Source organism: Caenorhabditis elegans, chromosome I (assembly GCF_000002985.6).
Source record: "Caenorhabditis elegans chromosome I".
NCBI classification, from domain to species: Eukaryota; Metazoa; Nematoda; class Chromadorea; order Rhabditida; family Rhabditidae; genus Caenorhabditis; species Caenorhabditis elegans.
In genome coordinates this window covers 10,416,577-10,436,029 of record NC_003279.8, presented here as the reverse complement: position 1 = coordinate 10,436,029, position 19,453 = coordinate 10,416,577, and the positions used below count along the sequence as shown (strand labels likewise).

Genomic DNA, 19,453 nt, shown 5'->3' with positions numbered 1-19,453 from the left:
AAAGTTTGCAACTAAAAAACAGAAATAAGTCGAATAAACTAAAATTTGGTTTCAAAAACATAATTTTCTGCAAAAAAGAAACGAAACAGCGAAAAGTATCAGATTTTGGGCCAGAAATAGGGGCAAAGCAGCGATAACTACGGTTCGCGATGCATTTCGTGGCGAGACCCATCGGCACATTCCCTCCTCCCTTGAAACACTAGTGTGTCTTTTTCCGGTTTTTGGGATCCGAGTTCTCCTGGCTCTGAGCAAAAGGACAGTAAATCCCAATTTAAACTGCTCAAAAACCCATAAAAATTTAAAAAACCCTAAAAATCACCAAAAAAATTATTCTTTGGACGATCCGACACCAAAACGTGAGTTTTATTGATTTTTCCTATTTCGTAATTCGAACCGTTACTTGTTTCCGTGCTAAATTGTTTTCTATGATTATTTGGGAAGGACATATAGTTTTCTGTCTCTTTTTGTTGAATAACAAGTAATTTTTTACCGATACGAATAATTGCTGCGTGTTTCCCGATCGATACTTCCCAGGTCCCGAGATGTGAGCGTTTATTAGACAATTAGGCTAACTCCGCCCTTTCTGCTATTCTTAGCGTACTATCGTCATTTGCTCTTTAGTTGTAGGTAGGCAGACACTACATTAACCCGCGGTCTGGCTAGACGTCGCCTGACTTCCTCGCTAGACGTTGTTCCGTGACCCAACTCCTCACCCATAATAAAAAAGTACGGAAATACGTGACGGTCACTAAAATATTACTTCTATTCTATTTATTCAATCTTCAATTCAGTAAAATCATGGAAATGAACGTCGCTGCTCCCGCTGCCGCCGTTGCTGGCGCTGCTGCTCCTCAACCAGGCCAAAATCAGACCGGCTCGTCGTACACCATGGCTTCGCTCTACGTCGGAGACCTCCACCCGGACGTCAACGAGTCGATCCTGTTCGAGAAGTTCAGCGCTGCCGGCCCTGTTCTTTCTATTCGTGTCTGCAGAGACAATGCCACTCGTCTCTCATTGGGCTATGCCTACGTCAACTTCCAACAACCAGCTGATGGTTTGTTTGTCTCCAAATTCACTTCAATCTTTAATTCAATTCAATTTTCAGCTGAACGTGCCATGGACACCATGAACTTCGAGGCTCTTCACGGCAAACCAATGAGAATCATGTGGTCTCAAAGAGATCCAGCTATGCGTCGTTCGGGAGCTGGCAATATCTTCATCAAGAACCTCGATAAGGTCATCGACAACAAGTCAATCTACGATACCTTCTCCCTGTTCGGAAACATTCTCTCCTGCAAGGTAACGTTTTCTTTAGAGCATTGCCAAACCGCCTTCAATTTATGTTGTACAGGTTGCTATCGACGAGGACGGATTCAGCAAAGGCTACGGTTTCGTTCACTTCGAGACCGAGGAAGCTGCCCAAAATGCTATCCAAAAAGTCAATGGCATGCTTCTGGCCGGGAAGAAGGTTTTCGTTGGCAAATTCCAGCCACGTGCTCAACGCAATCGCGAGCTTGGAGAGACTGCCAAACAGTTCACCAATGTCTACGTGAAGAACTTTGGAGATCACTACAACAAGGAAACCCTTGAGAAGCTCTTCGCCAAGTTCGGAAACATTACCAGCTGCGAAGTCATGACTGTCGAGGGAAAGTCCAAGGGATTCGGATTTGTTGCTTTTGCTAATCCAGAAGAGGCCGAGACTGCTGTGCAAGCTCTTCACGATTCAACCATCGAGGGAACTGACTTGAAACTTCATGTCTGCCGTGCCCAAAAGAAGTCTGAGAGACACGCTGAATTGAAAAAGAAGCACGAGCAACACAAGGCTGAGCGTATGCAGAAGTATCAAGGAGTCAATCTCTACGTCAAAAACCTCGACGAGACTGTCGATGATGATGGCTTGAAGAAGCAATTCGAGTCTTACGGAAACATCACGAGTGCTAAGGTTGGTAAACTTTTTCAAAATGCTATCATATACATAATATTTTTAGGTCATGACTGACGAAAATGGGAGATCAAAGGGATTCGGTTTTGTCTGCTTCGAAAAGCCGGAGGAAGCTACAAGTGCAGTGACTGAGATGAACTCAAAAATGGTGTGCTCAAAGCCATTGTATGTGGCTATTGCTCAACGTAAAGAAGATCGTCGTGCACAGCTTGCTTCTCAATACATGCAACGTCTTGCAAGCATGAGAATGCACGGCAACGTTCCAGGAGCAGCCATGTACAACCCAACACAGCCAGGACCAGGATACTATGTTGCTAATCCGATGCAACAGGTTAGTTTTTTGTTGTTTTTTTTGTAATGCTCGAATTTATTATTTCAGCAGCGCAACTTCGCCGGTGGACAACAGATGGTTCGCCCAGGAGGTCGCTGGGGAATGCAAAATCAGTACCCAGTCCAAAATCAGTACATGATGGCTCAAGGCCCAGGTGTCTACCAAAACCGCATGGGACGTCCACAGAACCAACAAGGAGGACCACGCGGTCCACCACAGCAGTACAATCAAGTCGCTCAAGGAGGCGTCCGCATGCAGGGACCACCACGCACCCAAAATCCTGGAGTCCAACAGCAAAACGTTCCACGTCCACCACAGCAACAACAGCAGCAAAGACCAGCTCCAACCGGACCAAAGGCTCCACCACAGCCATATCAGGCATACCAGCAAAGACCACAAGGAATCGTTATTGGAGGACAAGAGCCACTCACATCTGCAATGTTGGCCGCTGCTGCTCCTCAGGTAAGCTTACTTTGTTTTGCAATACTTAATTTCATGATACATCTTTTCAGGAGCAAAAGCAACTTCTTGGTGAGCGTATCTACGCTCTCATTGAGAAACTCTACCCGGGACACAAGGACGCAGGAAAAATCACAGGAATGATGCTCGAAATCGACAATTCCGAGTTGATCATGATGCTTCAAGATAGTGAATTGTTCCGCTCGAAGGTCGACGAAGCTGCATCGGTTCTCGTTTCCGCTCAGAAGCAATAAGTTCATTGCCAAGTGCTCTTAGCACGTTCCCCCAGTTGCTAAGCATACCCATCTCCTGTTTTTTTTTCTTACTGTCACCCTTCTTTTTGTTACTTGTTAGTGGTTGGTTTAGCCGCCCCACACCCCACCCCTTGAGTAAGCTCACTTTTGTGATGTTTATTCACGTTAAAATAAAATCATAAAAATAATCAATGTTAATGGGCAAGTTATAGAAAAAAAAGAAGCAATGTTACACAGATGCCCTTCGCAAACGCATTCGACACCTTCCATCTCATCCCACAAAACAGCTTTTCTACACCCAATAGGAGAATCGGATGGAACGCAAATTCGTTGTTCACGTATCAAACCATCTGAAATTCGAAGCTGACTGCAATTGTATAATAATTAACTCACTAGTCATGGGCGCTGTTCGTCTCGAACATTTCGGACCAACACATGTTGAACCATCGAAATCACAATAACCTTGAAATGAATCGCAAACGAAACATTGCGTTGAAATTGTTATAGGAATTAATATTAAACAAAATGCTACACTTCGTTTCATCGTGAACATTTAGTAAAATGAGTTAAGTTTTGGTATCCGGTGAGAGTAAACATTTACTACTTGAACACAGGAATTCGACTACTGTTCGTGACTCTAGAGACTATTAATATTGGAGAAAGGAAAGTCAGCGTTTTGTTTAAAGACACAAAATATAAAAGAAGAATCAGCAAAGTAAAAAGTTTATAAAAATTAAATTATGCAATTATAAGAAAACGTCTAAAGTTCATCGTGAAGGTTTCTTTTCTCGAATTCCATATGATAGTCTTTCTTTTCTTTTTTCACTTTCGTTTGTCGAATATTTAAAAATGCATCTGCTTGCTCCGGTCTATCTGGAATTTGACTACAAAGCCAACGAGTTTGTGGAGTATCTTTGAAATCTGTAATAATGGTTTCGTTTATATTTTTATCTTTAGTTGAGAAAAACTCACACTCTTGACAAAGTTCTCGTAGACAATGAAGTGCATTTGGCTGCTCATTGAGCTCACACCATTGAAGCTCCAAACTGCAAAATCTTTCGGGTCTAGTGATAACTGTTGCAACGTCGATAAGCTGATAAAACTTCTTTTTCATCACATTCTGGCATCCGTCATAAGTAAATCCATGCGGGAAAAGTGGAATATCTAATCCCTGGAATGCGAGACAAAGTTCAGCACACAAATTGTGGAAAAGGTTTCCGCGGAGCCAATAGTAAGTCTGATCAAGCATGGCTGGTTGAAGGAAGATCTTATGTTGAAGCACATTTGTGATGGACATACAGGCGGTACATTCCAGGCAGACTACTGATTCGGTCAGGTTTAGAACTGAAATTGAAAATTATTCCACGTTGCGAAATTTTTTGTGGTTCTGCTTAAAAACTCTCGCCACGAACAAAATATTCTCGAATCAAGACTGTAGGTGTGCGCCTTTATTCTACAGTAACTCAATTCGAAAATTATTTCGATTTTTTTAAACGTTTTTTCTCTTGTTAAATCAGGAAATTCTCTGAAAACGTGCTAAATCGTACAAAATTCTGAAAAATGTGAAGTCTTCGTGGTGAGACCAAATTTTTGAATGGAACATCGGTAAACTTCACAACAACTGTGTAATAATGTATTTTTAAAGTGATGTTTCGAAAGCATAACACTGGAAAAATGTGATTGATGCAAAACACATTTTTGTTTTAAACTTTAATTTCCAAATATATGATTTTAATATTTTTTGGGAGATTTTTCGAACTTTGGGTTTAAAAAAAATCTGAAATCTAGTTTTAAACGTTTTAATTAGAAAAAAGTTAAAATTTTAGAACATCTGCTGAATTTTTCATGAAGGATCTTCTTCGTGAAGTTTATAATTTTTTTTTTCAATAATTTTTTTCTAGAAAAATAATTTCAAAAACTGAATAAAAAATCGAAAAATAGTTTCAATTTCTATCGGATTTCTCTTACCCCTCGCTGCATAATCGTCATCACATCCCGGCGCAATAGCTGTACAAATTGCTTTTGGCTTTGGAAAATGATTGTAGAGAAGATGTGAAATATGGTATTCATCATCAGTAATCAGAAGGCTATTTGGTTTCAATACTTTTGAATGAATTTCTTCGGCAAATCTATGACAAAGTGAACAGAATGGTCCTGGATGAGCAGTAGCAAGTGTGGAGAAGTATCCGAAAAGTTGATCTTCGGTGATGGAGTTAAGATCGGTGATTTGATTATTACAAACTTCTGATTCACGTTTCATGTAGTACTGAAAAATAGACATATATATACAGCCTGTGAAGGAGTATCGGAGAAGAGACAGGGCAGGTAGGCGTGAGACACGCGTTCGTAGGCACGATGCAATTCTCCATGCCAACACGTAAGTCTAAGCCTAAGTCGAAACATAGGAAAAAGCCTAAGCCTAAGCCTCCTAAGTCATAATTTCAGCTTACATGAAGAGTCTTCATATACCAGGAGAAAGGATCCATATCCTTTGTCTTTGTCACATATACTTTACTTGGACTGAATCTTTTCTTCTTGTCAGAAATTTTCGGTGGAGGTGGTGGTGTTGATGATGGTGCATCCGATGCTCCAGATGTGCTCGAATCGGTTGCTCCAGCTGTAGTTGTGTCATCTGCAACTGTAGTTGGATCAGCAGTCGTTGTGGGTGCAGCCGGCGTAGTAGGTGTTGTGAACATTGTTGCATTTGGTTGTGGACATGGTGGCTGATCATCTCGGATTTTGATGAGATCTTGAAGTTTTGGAGAGTAATTCAATTTTTCTGCATTATAACCCTTAATTTGATCTTTCGAGTTAGACATTAGTGAGACAAGTCGATCGATTTCACGAGATGCCAGAGTTTCTGCAACTGTTTCGATACGAAGACGTCCATCGCGGAGGGATTGACGGCATTCCTCGTGCTGAAGGAAAATCGGAATTTTTCAAAGAATATCCTACGATGATTTTGCAGACATTCAAGGACGGAAAAAAATCAAAGAAAGCCTAGTCATCCGTAAAATTATCAAAACTGGAAAAATTTCAGATCTAATTTTTTCTAGCTCGAAGTGCTCCACATCTTAATTTTTAAAGATCTATTACACCTTGTGCATGTTATTGAACATCTATTGTATTGTATTGTATTGTATAATACAATACAATTGAAAATCTATTTTTATTTGTTTTTTGGGATTTTTAAATCCGAATATGTACATATATCAATTTTTTTTAATTACGAAAACTTACAAAATCTGCATTTACAGATAAAATACATGTTGCTAGAGAAACTAGAATAAGTTCGAAATTCATTTTCTCTTTTCTCCCAAAGAAAAGAATGTGCTCAGTGAGCCCGACGGGAGGCGAATGATTATAAACAGTGAGAGACCATAGTTGGCGACTCTTATCAGTTAATGATAGCTACACTCTTCTCTACTTTCTCCCCTTAAATTGATATTCGAGTACCCGGAGTTTTATTTTATTATGCGAAACACGTGGAACTCTAGGAGGGAAATTATGAAGAAAGTTGAACAATTCAATGATCCTGATGTAAATGCACCCGATCAAGCCATTAGAGGAGTTTATCTCGCCTGTTTCTGAATCTTTATATTCTTGAAATTGAAATTGAAATTGAAATTGAAATTGAATTATTGAATCTTTATAAAAATATTTCTGAATCTGGAAAGTATAACTTTCAAAAGTTATGATTCTGGTAAAATATAAATTATTCTCACTTCATATCATAAGACACTTCATAAGTCACTTCACTTCATAAGACAACTTCATATTCAACTGCTATAACAAACATTTCAAGAAAAATCCCACAAAGCAGCGTGTTTCCATGACAATAGAGCTCATAAAATACAAAAAAATGTACGAAAAACATGAATAAAAACATGTAAAAATAAAATCAAATAAAACAAAAATCTCCATGGATTTCCATCGGAAACTTCATCGGTTGCCTAGTTCCAATTCATGTTGCCATTCGATGAATCCTGCTTTCCAACATTTCATTCGCTTTCGAAAATGCGGAACAAATATATTTTCTCCATGTTTCCTATTATTTTGCTGGTTTTCTTTGGAAAACTAGAAAGTACTGATCGAATGTCAACGAATACGATTCCAATTGAACCTTCTACTCCTACAACAACACCTTCTGATATTGTGCTCCGTAAGTTGTCTTAGAGCAAATATTTTTTCAATACTTCAATGTTATAATTTAAGTTTAAAAAAATCGGACAATACGGCTAAACATACATGTAATCTTTTATCTAGCAGTTCCTAAAATACAATTTTTTTTCCTCCCAACTTTCACAAGTGTTTCAGCAGAAAACACTACTATGTCCGATATATTAAAAAATACTAAAAGCGGGCAATGTGAAACATTGGAAGAAGTTCTGTGTGGATGTTCGACATGTTCAACATCATGTCTTGGAACGTCAACGACAGTAGGATCTTCCAAGCGGAGTTCAATTTCCACTGTGACCAAAAATGAAACGTCCACTAGATCATCGTCATCTACTTCGCAGAGCTTACCAACAAGCAAAAGTTTGGTTTCGAGCACCACATCCAACAAAGATCTTGAAACAACTTCTGCTACGATTACGGTCTCATCTAGCTCCATCACCAGCTCCACCAAAGAAATCTCAAGTAGAACAACTGGAAACTCATCTGGAACTTCTGAAGTCACTTCAACTTTCTCTAAGGTGCCACTGGCTACACAATCCTCTCACTCTACATCCTTGCCGTCAACCCCATCTACTTCAACTCAACCAAGTTCAACATCTGCCAAAGGCTCCACAACATCCACTATTGGTGATTTGAACACAACTCGGACATCGACGATTTCAAGCACAGAAAAGTAATGCCAATTCAGACTGAAAGCTTTATGATCCAGAAATTAAATCTCTGAAATTGTAGATCTAGCTCAATGTCCCCAACAATCAAAAGCTCATCTCCCTCCTCACCACCTATGACACCCACAATTAAGATTTCAACACAGAAAGGATTATCTTCTAGCACAGTCAGGTAGTGCTACTGTACACTAAACATTATTTGAGCTACTGAAACGACAGAAAAATTGCTCGCTGAAATTTGCGATGCCGCAATTCAGGGGTTTCAGAGATTTATTTTCCATTAATTTTTTCTTATGTTCTCTTTTATTTTCAGTTTTCCGAGATGTTTCGTTTTCTATCAAAAATCAACCTACATTTCAACAAGAACTGAGTCAACCACCGTATCACCGACATCATCAAGTACTGCAATACAGGATAATACAACATTCTCCACAGCAAAATCCACTGCAACTTCAAGCCAAACTCCAATTCATTCGACTTCAGCAACCCTCGCAAGCAGTACCGTAAAATCTTCATCTCCTGCTTCATCAGGATCTACTAGTTCCAGCTCCACCTCACAGCCTTCGACATCGTCAAAAAACACAGATTCGTCAACTGCACCTTGGACTGAGCACGCAAAAGCTGAAGATATAATTTCAAGTACTACTACTTCTAAAATAAGTTCATCTTTGTCATCTACCCAGTCTACAGCTTCAACTTCAAGCACTCCATATTCCACCTCGTCTTCAGAAACTCCAGATTCTTCTACCACCACGACTGTGATATCCACCACTAGAGATCCATCTTGTTCGGTGCAATGTCCTGATGGATATGTTGCAGGTGAAACAATGTGCTACTACTTTGCCGAACTATCTGACATCAAGTCCTATCAATCAGCTCTTTCTTACTGCCAAACAGTCAATCTTCGGAACCTGATCTTTCTTGAGAATCTTCGAGATCTCAATGATCTTCAAACTCTTCGCTCAAAAAGTTCATCAATTCAATCCACGTCGTTCTATTTTGCAAACGGAGGAGGATCTGTGCAAGAGCGGCTCAACAAAAAAGCTCAAGTACTTGATATTACCCAATTAACAGCCATGACATCTCCAATTGCAATGACAGTGGGGATATCTGACACTACGACGAATGTTTCAGCGATATGTGTTCTTCCACGTGGGTTTCTAGAAAATTTCAACATTAACAGCTGTACCTAGGTATGTGTTTAATAATTGAGAAAATTTCAGAATACTGTAACATATCCAAATGCTACGTGGAAACTGCTCTAAACATCCTCGAACTCAACTCAATTCTCTCTTCATCAAAAGAAACAATTGATACTACTTCCACTGCAAGGTTTAATTTTATCAAAAATTATTTTATAAAAAACAAATTTTTAAACCAAACATTTTCAGCCTAACATGCTCCTACACAAAATCAATTACAACTGTCTCATGTGGAACACGTGGAAATATAATGCCAAGTCCAACAACTATCAGTTGTGCAGGTGAACACACCGAGTGAGCATATCACACAATTCTAGTACATTTTGCAGCAGAAGGTGTTGCTCAGAAGCTTGCAAATACAACGTCTGATTTTGTCTCTAGTTGCGCTATGTGTTTTACTCGTGGAACTGACTTCTGTGAGACAACAGTTGATGCAGATGGAAATTATGCCTATCAATGTCATTGCAAGCCTAAATATTCTGTAAGTTATACGTGTACTTTGCATTTTTTTTGTCTTGCAAATTTTCTGTGGTTCAAAAAAACCAAAAGTATTATACATACATATCAGTTTTTTGGGTTTTGGAGATTTTTCAAAAGTTTAGAATAACTAATAAGTGTTGCAAAAATCGTCAACAGATAAATCGTTAACCATAAATGTTTCTAAATTTTTCCAGTTTACAAATAATTACCTGCTCCGTTTCAAAAAAAAAAGGTGGAGCGGCTGACATGTTACGAGCTAATTTTTGACGATTTCTCTTGAAACGGTCCAGTGACAAAACTGAACCCGCAAGACGTCAGCCGCTCCAACTTTTTCCGGAGTGGAGGCGATAACCATTTGATAACTGCAAAAATATAGGCAAAGTTTTGAGCAATAGTTTGTTAGTTGAAGCCTTTTTGCAAAATTTATTAGTTTTTGAGTTACGTTCAATTGAAAAGTGTGACACCAAAACGCATTTACTATTGGCAGACACTGTAGCTGTTGTTTTCAAAGTTTAACGAATTACATCAACTATTTAGTATTTTCAAGATAAAAAAGAAGCTATTTTTGGTAACTGTTCAATGTTTCAGATGAGCACCTGCTGGTACACTCCTGATGCTTGCACTCCAACTACATGTAATGGTCATGGAAAGTGTTATGATTACGTAGAAGATGTGAAATGTGACTGTTACTGGGGATACGAGGGCGAACATTGTGAAGTGAATAAGGATCGAGTCACAAATACAACTGACTCATTTTTCACTCGTTTTGGAAATTATATTTTCGATTCTCCGACTATCAATTCTCTCGTGTCCTGTTCTTCGACAGTGCTCCTGATCGGTGTTAAATCTGTTGGAAAAATTTACTTGTCGAATGGAGAAGATGTATGGGATAATTTAATCTATGTTATTTTACCAAGACTAAGTTCAGGATCCACAAGAAACTCATCAAACGGCTCGATCATTTTTATTGACTCTCGGCACATCCTGCGTACTCTTTTTCAACGATCCGTATATGTTCAAAATCTCACAAGCCACGTGTCGGATGTTCTTTATCGTTATACATTTTTGTTTCATTGGAGGTAACTTTTCTTGTGAAGGTTGGAGGTGTACTGTGGGATTACTGTACAGGGTGCGGTAAAAGTTCATAATGATATTTCGATGAAATATTGATGGGTCGAAGATTCTGTTTTTTTCCTGAAAATCGAAAAATCTATTCATTTTTTTCAAATTATTTTCAAAAAGTAATAGAAAATGTTTTGTTTGTTGTTTGTTGACTTTACAAATTTTTTATTTTTGAAAAATTTTGGAGCAATTATTTTTGTAAATTTTTCTCTTGTGATTTTCGAAAAAAATCTAAAATTTCATTTTTTTTTTTCGGAAACGTTTCAATTTTGAAAAATTTCCAATTTTTTTTTCGGTGTTCTACGAAACCTAACAAAAAACCACAAAAAATTCCAGCAATGATCCAGTGGATGCTAGAAGGATATAATGCAAATCAAGTGGTTCGATGTGTTCATCTAAATGAATGGGAACGAGATTTTGAATGTAGAAGAGCATGGGGTATAATGGTTGCTCCACGAATGGTTGTACCATTGCTTTTATTGGCAGTAGCACTGGGTGTCCTTTTTCAATCAAGTAAGATTTTTAGAGGCTTTCTCCAAATTTCAATAATTGATAACAGACTGGAATCAACTTCCTTCAACATGGACATGCGTTGGTGTGATTTGCAATGAAACAACTTCAGTTTGGTTATCAGCAATATGGATTGTTCTTTGTATTGTTGTCTCTACGGCAACATTTGCAGAATCCAGTGTTTTAATCAAAAAGTAAAAAAAAAGTGAACTATATTAATGCACCTAGAACTTTAACAAACACAGTTATTGTTGCCGTTGGCTTTATGTGAAATGTTTGGTTGAATACGGTGAAATAAATTAGAAAATCATATTTATAGCTAAACAATATCTCGGTTTGGCTTCTAGTTTTATCAAAAATTGGTATCTGAAACTTGTTTGAAGCTGAAAAAATAATCCTAATTTTCGGCGAAAAATTGGAAGCTTTGATATGAAATTTCACATATGAAAGCATGGACAACCATATATAATTTCAGTCGCCGTCCCTTGTACAATCTGAAAATTCGACAACGAATCGAACATAAGGAGGGAGTCATTGATGGTTGGGTTGCCGAAAAGTGCCGAAGAAATACAGTTTTATGTTTTATTGGAGTTTCTCTTCTGTCTGCAACGTGGCTCCTGACCATTCTAGCCGCGGATAAACGGAGCAAAGGAATTTATGGATGGTGAGGTTCCAATGAATTCAATTCTCAAAAGTCAATATTTCAGGGTTCTCACACTCGTGGGAATCATTTATGGAGTATTCAGTTTTGTCCAAGGACTCTACACGGATCCAAATGTAAGTTGTTCCAGACTCTTTTGTCTCTACACTCAGGTTTGAGTCGCCTTGAAGGTGTAGGTAGGCAAGTAGGCATGCTCAGGTCACCTAGAATGTAAGCAGGAAGACCGGCGTAGGTCGTGTTAGCAAACAAAGATAGATCGCCTGGAAGGCATATTTGCGCAAAACGGCATTGATCGCCTTGTAGGCAGGCGTACCTTGTAGGCAGGCGTAGTACATACGTCGAGTAGAACATAGTCATGAAATCCCTAAATGATACTATACCATTATTTAGTGTTGGTCCTCTATTCTATGGCTCGCGATGAAAAAGTTTCCTGCTCGATTTGCTCCATCCTATGATCCGATTTCCATGTGGACTCGTGAGGAAGTGAAAGAAATTCAAAAGCTTCCAAAAGAACAACAAGAAATAATGAAACAACAAATGCTTCCATTGAATAAAAGATTATTCCTACATCACAAATGGGATTTGATTCTCAATCAGAAATTGGAAGCAGGACTGGATGTCTCTGCTGGTTTACTGGAAATTCTGCGAACTGAGATAAAGAAGCATCATGATTTGGCTGGAACTCAATTTCAAAAAGAACAACTCCAAGAAACATTTGCGGAATTTGTGAAATCAGTCGCTGAACGACCACCAAGAAATGATTTATTGGGAACCAATGCAAAGAGTGAAGTTGTGACTCTATGTGCAGAAAAAGAGGATGGAACTGCAAGAGTGACCAAATTTATGCTAGTCCCCGGAATCGATGTTTTCAAACCAGAAGAGTACTATGATGATGCTGATGATATTGACAGAAAGAGATTTAATAATGAAATTGATAAGGTATTATATTTTCGTAGCCTGAAGGGTATTTCCTTTGAAGCTAGAGTTTTGAAAAGAAACCCAGTACTTTCAATTTTGAAAAGTCAATCAGAATAATTTTAGGTCATATTTCCATCAAAATGTATTATTGTAAAATTGACGAGTCTCAAATTAAAACTAAACAATACCAAAACGAAAACAAATTTTAGGAAACCTACAAAATTGCAAGAGAAGAAGCAACGTCTCAAAACAACTTTATGAATTCGGCCATCAAATTCAAGTAAACTTACTCTTAAATTAAAACTTTAATACATCTTTTAGGTACTACGGAAAAATCAAAAGATGACTTCTAAATGATGGATTAATTGTGATCTTTATTTGAAACATGAAATGAAGCATCTTGTTAACATAACATAGTATTATTTTGTTGGCAGGCAGAATATTTCGGAATTCCTGAAAAATCTGTTTTTTGTAGACTATTGCGGATAAGAGAATTTTGATCCCTTGTTAAATGTACTTTCCTCCAATCTGAAACTAGCGATATTCTTATACATATAAAACTTTCGTACGCCTTCGTTTAGAATATGGAGCAGTAGTGTTTTCTCTTCCAAAATCAATTGATGAAAAATCGAAATATCATGGAACGTAATGAACAGAAGCGAAATAATTGACAACATCGATATTATCGGAATGATGACTAAGTGTATTTTAAAAGATTTTGATTTTTTGGAGCACTACAAGACTCAAACCTAATCTAAAAATAACCAGAAATACTAGCTTCCAATAGAAGTGGCGTATTGATTCAGCGACATTGAAAAAGTTAAAAATGAAAAAAATCCGCCAATCGCAGGCGCTCAGCCCTTCTACTGGTAGATCAAACAAGGAAGAGACTGATATCACTAGTGATCTTGACCCACGGCGGCAGCGGTCGTATTCTGATTTAACTGCATTCTCTGCGTCTCTCACCGCGCTATATAAGGCGGCGAGAGAGCTCATTCGTGTTTTTCTCTCTCGTTTTTGTTTATTTGTTTATTTGTTTATTCTCGCTCGTTTTTTCTTGAAAAAAGGTATTTAAAAAGATCACCGAAAAAACGTGCGAGGCTTGCGAAATGAGCGTGCGGTGGTTGCGAGTTGGCACCGCCCACTGAAACCTTTTTTTTTTTGTAAATCCTAAAAATCTTCAATTTTGTCAGCAGCCAAGAAGCTTTTGCATTTTCCCTATAATTTTGTCGTTTATTTCACATTTTTGATTAGTTTTTGAACATTTTTAGTCGCTAATATGGTTGAAAAATGAACTTAAGTCTACAGAAAAGCGCGAAAAACTCCGAAATTAGGGTTTTTGTAATTATTTTGGCATAAAATTCGCCATAATTTAATCCTTCAGCGTTGTCTTTCATTTTATACGTATACGCGTTTAAAACTCTTGAAAAGAACATTTTTTCCAGATGCCGGAGGAATATATCATGTCGTCAAAGGCGTGCATCTACGTCTTGGGCGGTGCGGCCAACACGGCCGCCCTGTTTGATTTCGACGGCGTCTACATTCTCGATGGGGGGTTCGCCGAAAAGAACCCGGGATTTGTGGCTCACGTCAGGGACGTCTCTGCCGTTCTGCTCGCCGCTCCGACGCTGGGAAATCTTGGAACCACGTCTGCTCTGTTGGAACAGGTTTGTAGAATTTTTAATGAAAATTTTGATAATCTACTTTTTCAGGGAAAACCGTTGCCGGTGTTCACCAACACGAAGCCGTTCAAGACTGCCAAGCCGGGAAGCAGTGGAGAGATTGCCAAAGCAATTCAAGAAGCGAACTCGAAGCTTCTCTCCGTTGCACCGCCACTGTTCAACCCGAAATATCCGGCACACATCATATACCAGTCTGCTGCAAAAGGAGTTCTCTCCATGTATATTCTGGCTGGAGACGTCAAAGACTCCGATATGATCACAAAGGCGTTGGCAGGAGGAAACGAGGCAGAAGTGGAGAAGGCGGCCGCTGAGAATGGAACCATCGGCGTCCTGCTCTGGAGGCCTGCGATGACGGATCAATCGGCGGTCAGAGTGCTTATTTCGGGGACGAGCTCACTTGCGAGGATCCAACAATCGCTCGACAAGGCAGCGAAATCACTTCCATTCCTCAACGCGCCCACCGTGAAGTCGAAGGATGCGTTGTTGGGTATTCCTGCTCCTGCCGTTCCACGACCTGTTGCCGGGAAACCGTCTACTAGATCTGCATCTACAACCGGCGCCGCAAGAACTCGTCCAGCAGTCCCTGCAGTCAGTGCCCCCAGAGCGTTGACTTCTCGTGCTCCAGCAGGCCCAGCTCGTCCGACGACTACACGAAGTGCAACTCCTGCTACCAGAACTGCCGTTCCACCGAGAGCAACTGCACCACCGAAGGCCGCTCCAGCATCGAAGGCTCCGACTAGAGCTCCAATTCCAGCGAGATCTGCACCAGCGCCACCAAGAGGAGCCCCTGCGAAGGCACCCAAGGCCGAGCCTATCGCTCAGAAGAAAGTCGCTGGCAAAGTTCAAAGAGCCGCTCCATCGAAGCCTGCTTCGGCGGTCTCAGCTCCAAAAGCTACAGCTCCAGCTTCGACATCATCGGCTCCAGCTACAGCTCCAGAAGCTTCTCGAAGGGTAAGTTGATTTCTTTCATTCCGATCGGTAGATCTCTAGTCCTCTGCTTTTCCTTTTTCGCTTAGCAGTGGTGTGTTTCATTTCAGGATCCGAACGACGTCACCATCGTTCTCGACGACTCGCTGTTTCCAGAAGATTTCAACCAAGGATCGGCTCCAATGGATATTGTCGTGATTCCACCAACACCGGAACCACCACGTCTTGAAGAGGCTCGAGCCACGCATCCAAAGGAACCGATAGTTGACGCCGAGGACTTGGCGAAGGTGATAAGAACTTTTGACACAGAAACCGAAAATATATTTCAATTTTTCACTGAATATATCTAGTTTTTGATGCATTTCTATGTCGTTGATGTCTGTGTAATTAGATTTTTGTATTAATATTGTGGTATTGTCATGGTGAATCGGTATATTTCAGGCTCCACATGAAGTCGATGATGTCGCAAATCTGGCTGACGTCGAAGACGAAATTCCGCCACCAGTTGACGCGTTCAAGAAGCCAGAGCCACGTCCAGAGACGAATGTTGCTGGCGGTTCCGGGGAAGACAGGATTTCAGAGCCAGTCGATGCTTTCAAGAAGCCGGATCCAGTCGAGCTGGACGATTTCGATCCACTGAAGCCATCACACCCCGACCCATCTGCACCAGTTGTGCCAAGTGGTGATTTGATCATCGCTACTCCTGATCCAGAGCTCCCGAACATTGTTGCTGCTGTTCCATTCATTCCTCCATCACCAAAGGGACCAAATGATGGTCTTGTGAAGTTGGATGATGAACTGGAGAAGATTGCTCCTGGGTTTGAGGTAAAATATCCCAAAATTGTTATTTTTCAGCATGCAAATGAACTCACTTTTCTATCCAAAAAATGCTTGAAATTTTCAAATTTCACTCTCAATTTTCAAAATTATTTAATTTTCAGGAACCACTGATCCCCCAAGCTCCACGTGACGATGGCACTCTTGCCGAATTCAATGAAGATGTGTCCAAATTAGTTGACATCAGCATGGATACTAACAGCGCTGAAGTTGCAGCGGATCTTGCCAAGGCCGTTGGAGAAGTCACTCAGTTGTCGGCAGAACTTCAGAATCTGGCTCTCGACGAGAAGACGGATGAGTATGTGCGAAAGCTGAGCAATCAGATGATTGAGGACGCCACTCTGCCATTCACCAGTGCACTTGCCAGCAGCATTGTTACCTCGAACGGATCGGAAACGAACGGCCACGGGGAACAAGCACATGCAGCACAAAATGGAGGAATCAAGATTCCGAAGCATGATTTGATGCAGTCGCACTCCAATGTGATTGAGAATGGAGCTGCTGTAAAGTACGAGAAGACTGATCCAGCATTGGATGCTGTACTCAATGCATGTGCACAGGAGAGTGAACAGGTAGTTTAATATGTTTAAAAGTTCAGAAAAACCGTTTTCTGTTAGGATTAACCGATATTTTGAACGTAAATTGAAAAATTGTGATTTCTATGAGGAACAAAAAAAAATGAAAATTTGTACAAAAAGGAACAATTTCCAAAAACTCACATTCTTTAAAATCATTCCTAACTGATCAAGCCTGATCATGGAGGGAATCTGTGTATTTATTCTTGAAAAAGAATTTCAAGAGTAATTACATGTATTTTCACCGAAAACATTAGAAAATATATTTAATTTCAATGTAAAATTTAATTTTCCAGATCGATGCCTCTCATCCAGAAAATCTCCACATGCCAGCTGCTCCAGGATCCGTCGCCTCAGCGAAGCCAGTCAAATTCGCGCGTCCATACTATTTCGACGTGGTCACAGTGCCAAGGAACGAGAAATTGGAGACCTCCGTTGAAGCAGACGGTCTGCAAGAGTTCATCTCAAAGGTGCGCTCGAGAAATGTGATCCTCGCGTCGAAGGAAATCTCCGGAGAGCAGCTGCAGTCGATTCTCAGAGGAAAGCAAACATGGTGTGATCGTGGTAAGCTCATTCTCAAATTTGGCAAGTTTTATAAATTATTTTTCAGCTCATCCATGCAACGTGATCCCAACACATTCCTCTCCGATGCTGCACGATTTCCGCCAGAAGAACGAGGAGCAATTCGCCGCGAATCATCTGCAGTTTTCAATGCCCGTGGAGAAGCAGCGGACGACAGTGAGCTCGGACGCCGGAGTCGTTGAGTATGATTTGGCCAGAGTCGATTTGCTTTAATTGACTGCCAATCAATCTCCCACCATCGCCACCAATCTCCCCCACTATTTTCCTGTGAATTTTTGCACCCCCCCCCGCATAACTTATTTATTATTTTTCCCCCCGAGTAAATTTATTGCAAAGTTTTCATGTTTTATATAGCCCCCATCTTTTGGCCCCCTCCGAATGCTGTCCACCATACCTCAATTATTTATAGTATATTTATTGGCAGTTTTTTGCCAAATTCAATCATTAAATACAGTGTTTTAGCAGTCGTTCATGACATTGCTCCAACCACTTTGAAAATATGAATCAGGGGTGGGCGGCAATTGCAGTTCGACAAATTGGCAATTTGCCGATTTGACGTTTGCCGGAAATGTTTAGAGGGATATTTTATCAGACGGAAACACTTCAAACTGCCTTTTTGGAAATTTTCTCAGATTTTTCTCGATATTTTCATAGAATTAGCTTATTTTTCAAAATAGATATAGTAACATTGATAGGATGCGTACAATTTTGAAAGTTAAATTCTGAATTTACCAAAAAAAAAGTGCCGATTTGCCGGAAATTTCAATTCTGGCAATTTGCCGATTTGTCGATTTGCTGGAAATTATCAATTTCGACAAGTTCGGCATTTTGCCTGTCTGCCGATTTGCCGGAAATTTCAATTCTGGCAATTTGCCGATTTGTCGATTTGCTGGAAATTATCAATTTCGACAAGTTCGGCATTTTGCCTGTCTGCCGATTTGCCAGAAATTTCAATTCCGGCAAGTTGCCGGTTTGCCGATTTGCCGGAAATTTTCAATTACGGCAAATCGGGAAATTTCAATTCCGTCAATTTGCCGATTTGCCGGAAATTTCAATTCTGGCAATTTGCCGATTTGCCGATTTGCTGGAAATTATCAATTTCGACAAGTTCGGCATTTTGCCTGTCTGCCGATTTGCCAGAAATTTCAATTCCGGCAAGTTGCCGGTTTGCCGATTTGCCGGAAATTTTCAATTACGGCAAATCGGGAAATTTCAATCCCGGCAAGCTGCCGGTTTGCCGATTTGCCGGAAGTTTCAATTCTGGCAAATCGGGAAATTTCAATCCCGGCAAGCTGCCGATTTGCCGGAAATTTCAATTCTGGCAAATCGGGAAATTTCAATTCCGGTAAGCTGCCGGTTTGCCGATTTGCCGGAAATTTTCAATTACGGCAAATCGGGAAATTTCAATTCCGGCAAGCTGCCGGTTTGCCGATTTGCCGGAAATTTCAATTCTGGCAAATCGGGAAATTTCAATTCCGGCAAGCTGCCGGTTTGCCGATTTGCCGGAAATTTTCAATTACGGCAAATCGGGAAATTTCAATTCCGTCAATTTGCCGATTTGCCGGAAATTTCAATTCCGTCAATTTGCCGATTTGCCGGAAATTTCAATTCTGGTAAATCGGGAAATTTCAATTCCGGCAAGCTGCCGGTTTGCCGATTTGCCGGAAATTTTCAATTACGGCAAATCGGGAAATTTCAATTCCGTCAATTTGCCGATTTGCCGATTTGCTGGAAATTATCAATTTCGACAAGTTCGGCATTTCGCCTGTCTGCCGATTTGCCGGAAATTTCAATTCTGGCAATTTGCCGATTTGTCGATTTGCTGGAAATTATCAATTTCGACAAGTTCGGCATTTTGCCTGTCTGCCGATTTGCCAGAAATTTCAATTCCGGCAAGTTGCCGGTTTGCCGATTTGCCGGAAATTTTCAATTACGGCAAATCGGGAAATTTCAATTCCGTCAATTTGCCGATTTGCCGGAAATTTCAATTCTGGCAATTTGCCGATTTGCCGATTTGCTGGAAATTTCAATTCTGGCAAATCGGGAAATTTCAATTCCGGTAAGCTGCCGGTTTGCCGATTTGCCGGAAATTTTCAATTACGGCAAATCGGGAAATTTCAATTC

The 19,453-nt window shown here is 40.1% G+C and overlaps 4 protein-coding genes and 1 non-coding gene across 5 annotated transcripts; 3 read left to right on the top strand and 2 right to left on the bottom strand.

Moving 5' to 3' along the window:
• The first annotated feature begins 791 nt into the window (after nucleotides 1-791).
• pab-1 (Polyadenylate-binding protein) lies at nucleotides 792-3,169 on the top strand. The gene is made up of 6 exons (NM_001383718.2): nucleotides 792-1,054; nucleotides 1,106-1,299; nucleotides 1,352-1,942; nucleotides 1,989-2,273; nucleotides 2,322-2,735; nucleotides 2,786-3,169. The coding sequence occupies exons 1-6, from the start codon at nucleotides 799-801 to the stop codon at nucleotides 2,984-2,986; spliced, it is 1,941 nt and encodes a 646-aa protein (NP_001369814.1). The 5' UTR covers nucleotides 792-798; the 3' UTR covers nucleotides 2,987-3,169.
• Nucleotides 3,170-3,268: 99 nt separating this feature from the next.
• Y106G6H.17 lies at nucleotides 3,269-3,400 on the bottom strand. The gene has a single exon (NR_050502.1). It is a non-coding gene; the product is annotated as an Unclassified non-coding RNA Y106G6H.17 (non-coding RNA).
• Nucleotides 3,401-3,658: 258 nt separating this feature from the next.
• On the bottom strand, nucleotides 3,659-6,401 carry Y106G6H.1 (Saposin B-type domain-containing protein). The gene is made up of 5 exons (NM_060325.8): nucleotides 6,227-6,401; nucleotides 5,437-5,904; nucleotides 4,955-5,252; nucleotides 3,959-4,330; nucleotides 3,659-3,907 (listed from the first exon to the last, which is right to left on the bottom strand). The coding sequence occupies exons 1-5, from the start codon at nucleotides 6,287-6,289 to the stop codon at nucleotides 3,747-3,749; spliced, it is 1,362 nt and encodes a 453-aa protein (NP_492726.1). The 5' UTR covers nucleotides 6,290-6,401; the 3' UTR covers nucleotides 3,659-3,746.
• Nucleotides 6,402-6,995: 594 nt separating this feature from the next.
• Nucleotides 6,996-13,135, top strand: paml-2 (EGF-like domain-containing protein). The gene is made up of 16 exons (NM_060324.4): nucleotides 6,996-7,148; nucleotides 7,304-7,838; nucleotides 7,898-8,005; nucleotides 8,147-8,985; nucleotides 9,057-9,165; nucleotides 9,225-9,316; nucleotides 9,365-9,516; nucleotides 10,104-10,397; nucleotides 10,444-10,594; nucleotides 10,974-11,150; nucleotides 11,197-11,341; nucleotides 11,623-11,811; nucleotides 11,855-11,924; nucleotides 12,199-12,747; nucleotides 12,936-13,006; nucleotides 13,048-13,135. Exons 1-16 carry the CDS (start codon nucleotides 7,004-7,006, stop codon nucleotides 13,070-13,072), a joined length of 3,651 nt encoding a protein of 1,216 aa, NP_492725.2. The 5' UTR covers nucleotides 6,996-7,003; the 3' UTR covers nucleotides 13,073-13,135.
• Nucleotides 13,136-14,171: 1,036 nt separating this feature from the next.
• On the top strand, nucleotides 14,172-17,796 carry maph-1.2 (Microtubule-associated protein futsch; the record flags this gene model as incomplete). Its single annotated transcript, NM_001264443.2, has 7 exons — nucleotides 14,172-14,393; nucleotides 14,439-15,359; nucleotides 15,446-15,622; nucleotides 15,777-16,160; nucleotides 16,277-16,744; nucleotides 17,044-17,311; nucleotides 17,358-17,796. 7 exons carry the CDS (start codon nucleotides 14,172-14,174, stop codon nucleotides 17,540-17,542), a joined length of 2,625 nt encoding a protein of 874 aa, NP_001251372.1. The 3' UTR covers nucleotides 17,543-17,796.
• Nucleotides 17,797-19,453: the final 1,657 nt, after the last annotated feature.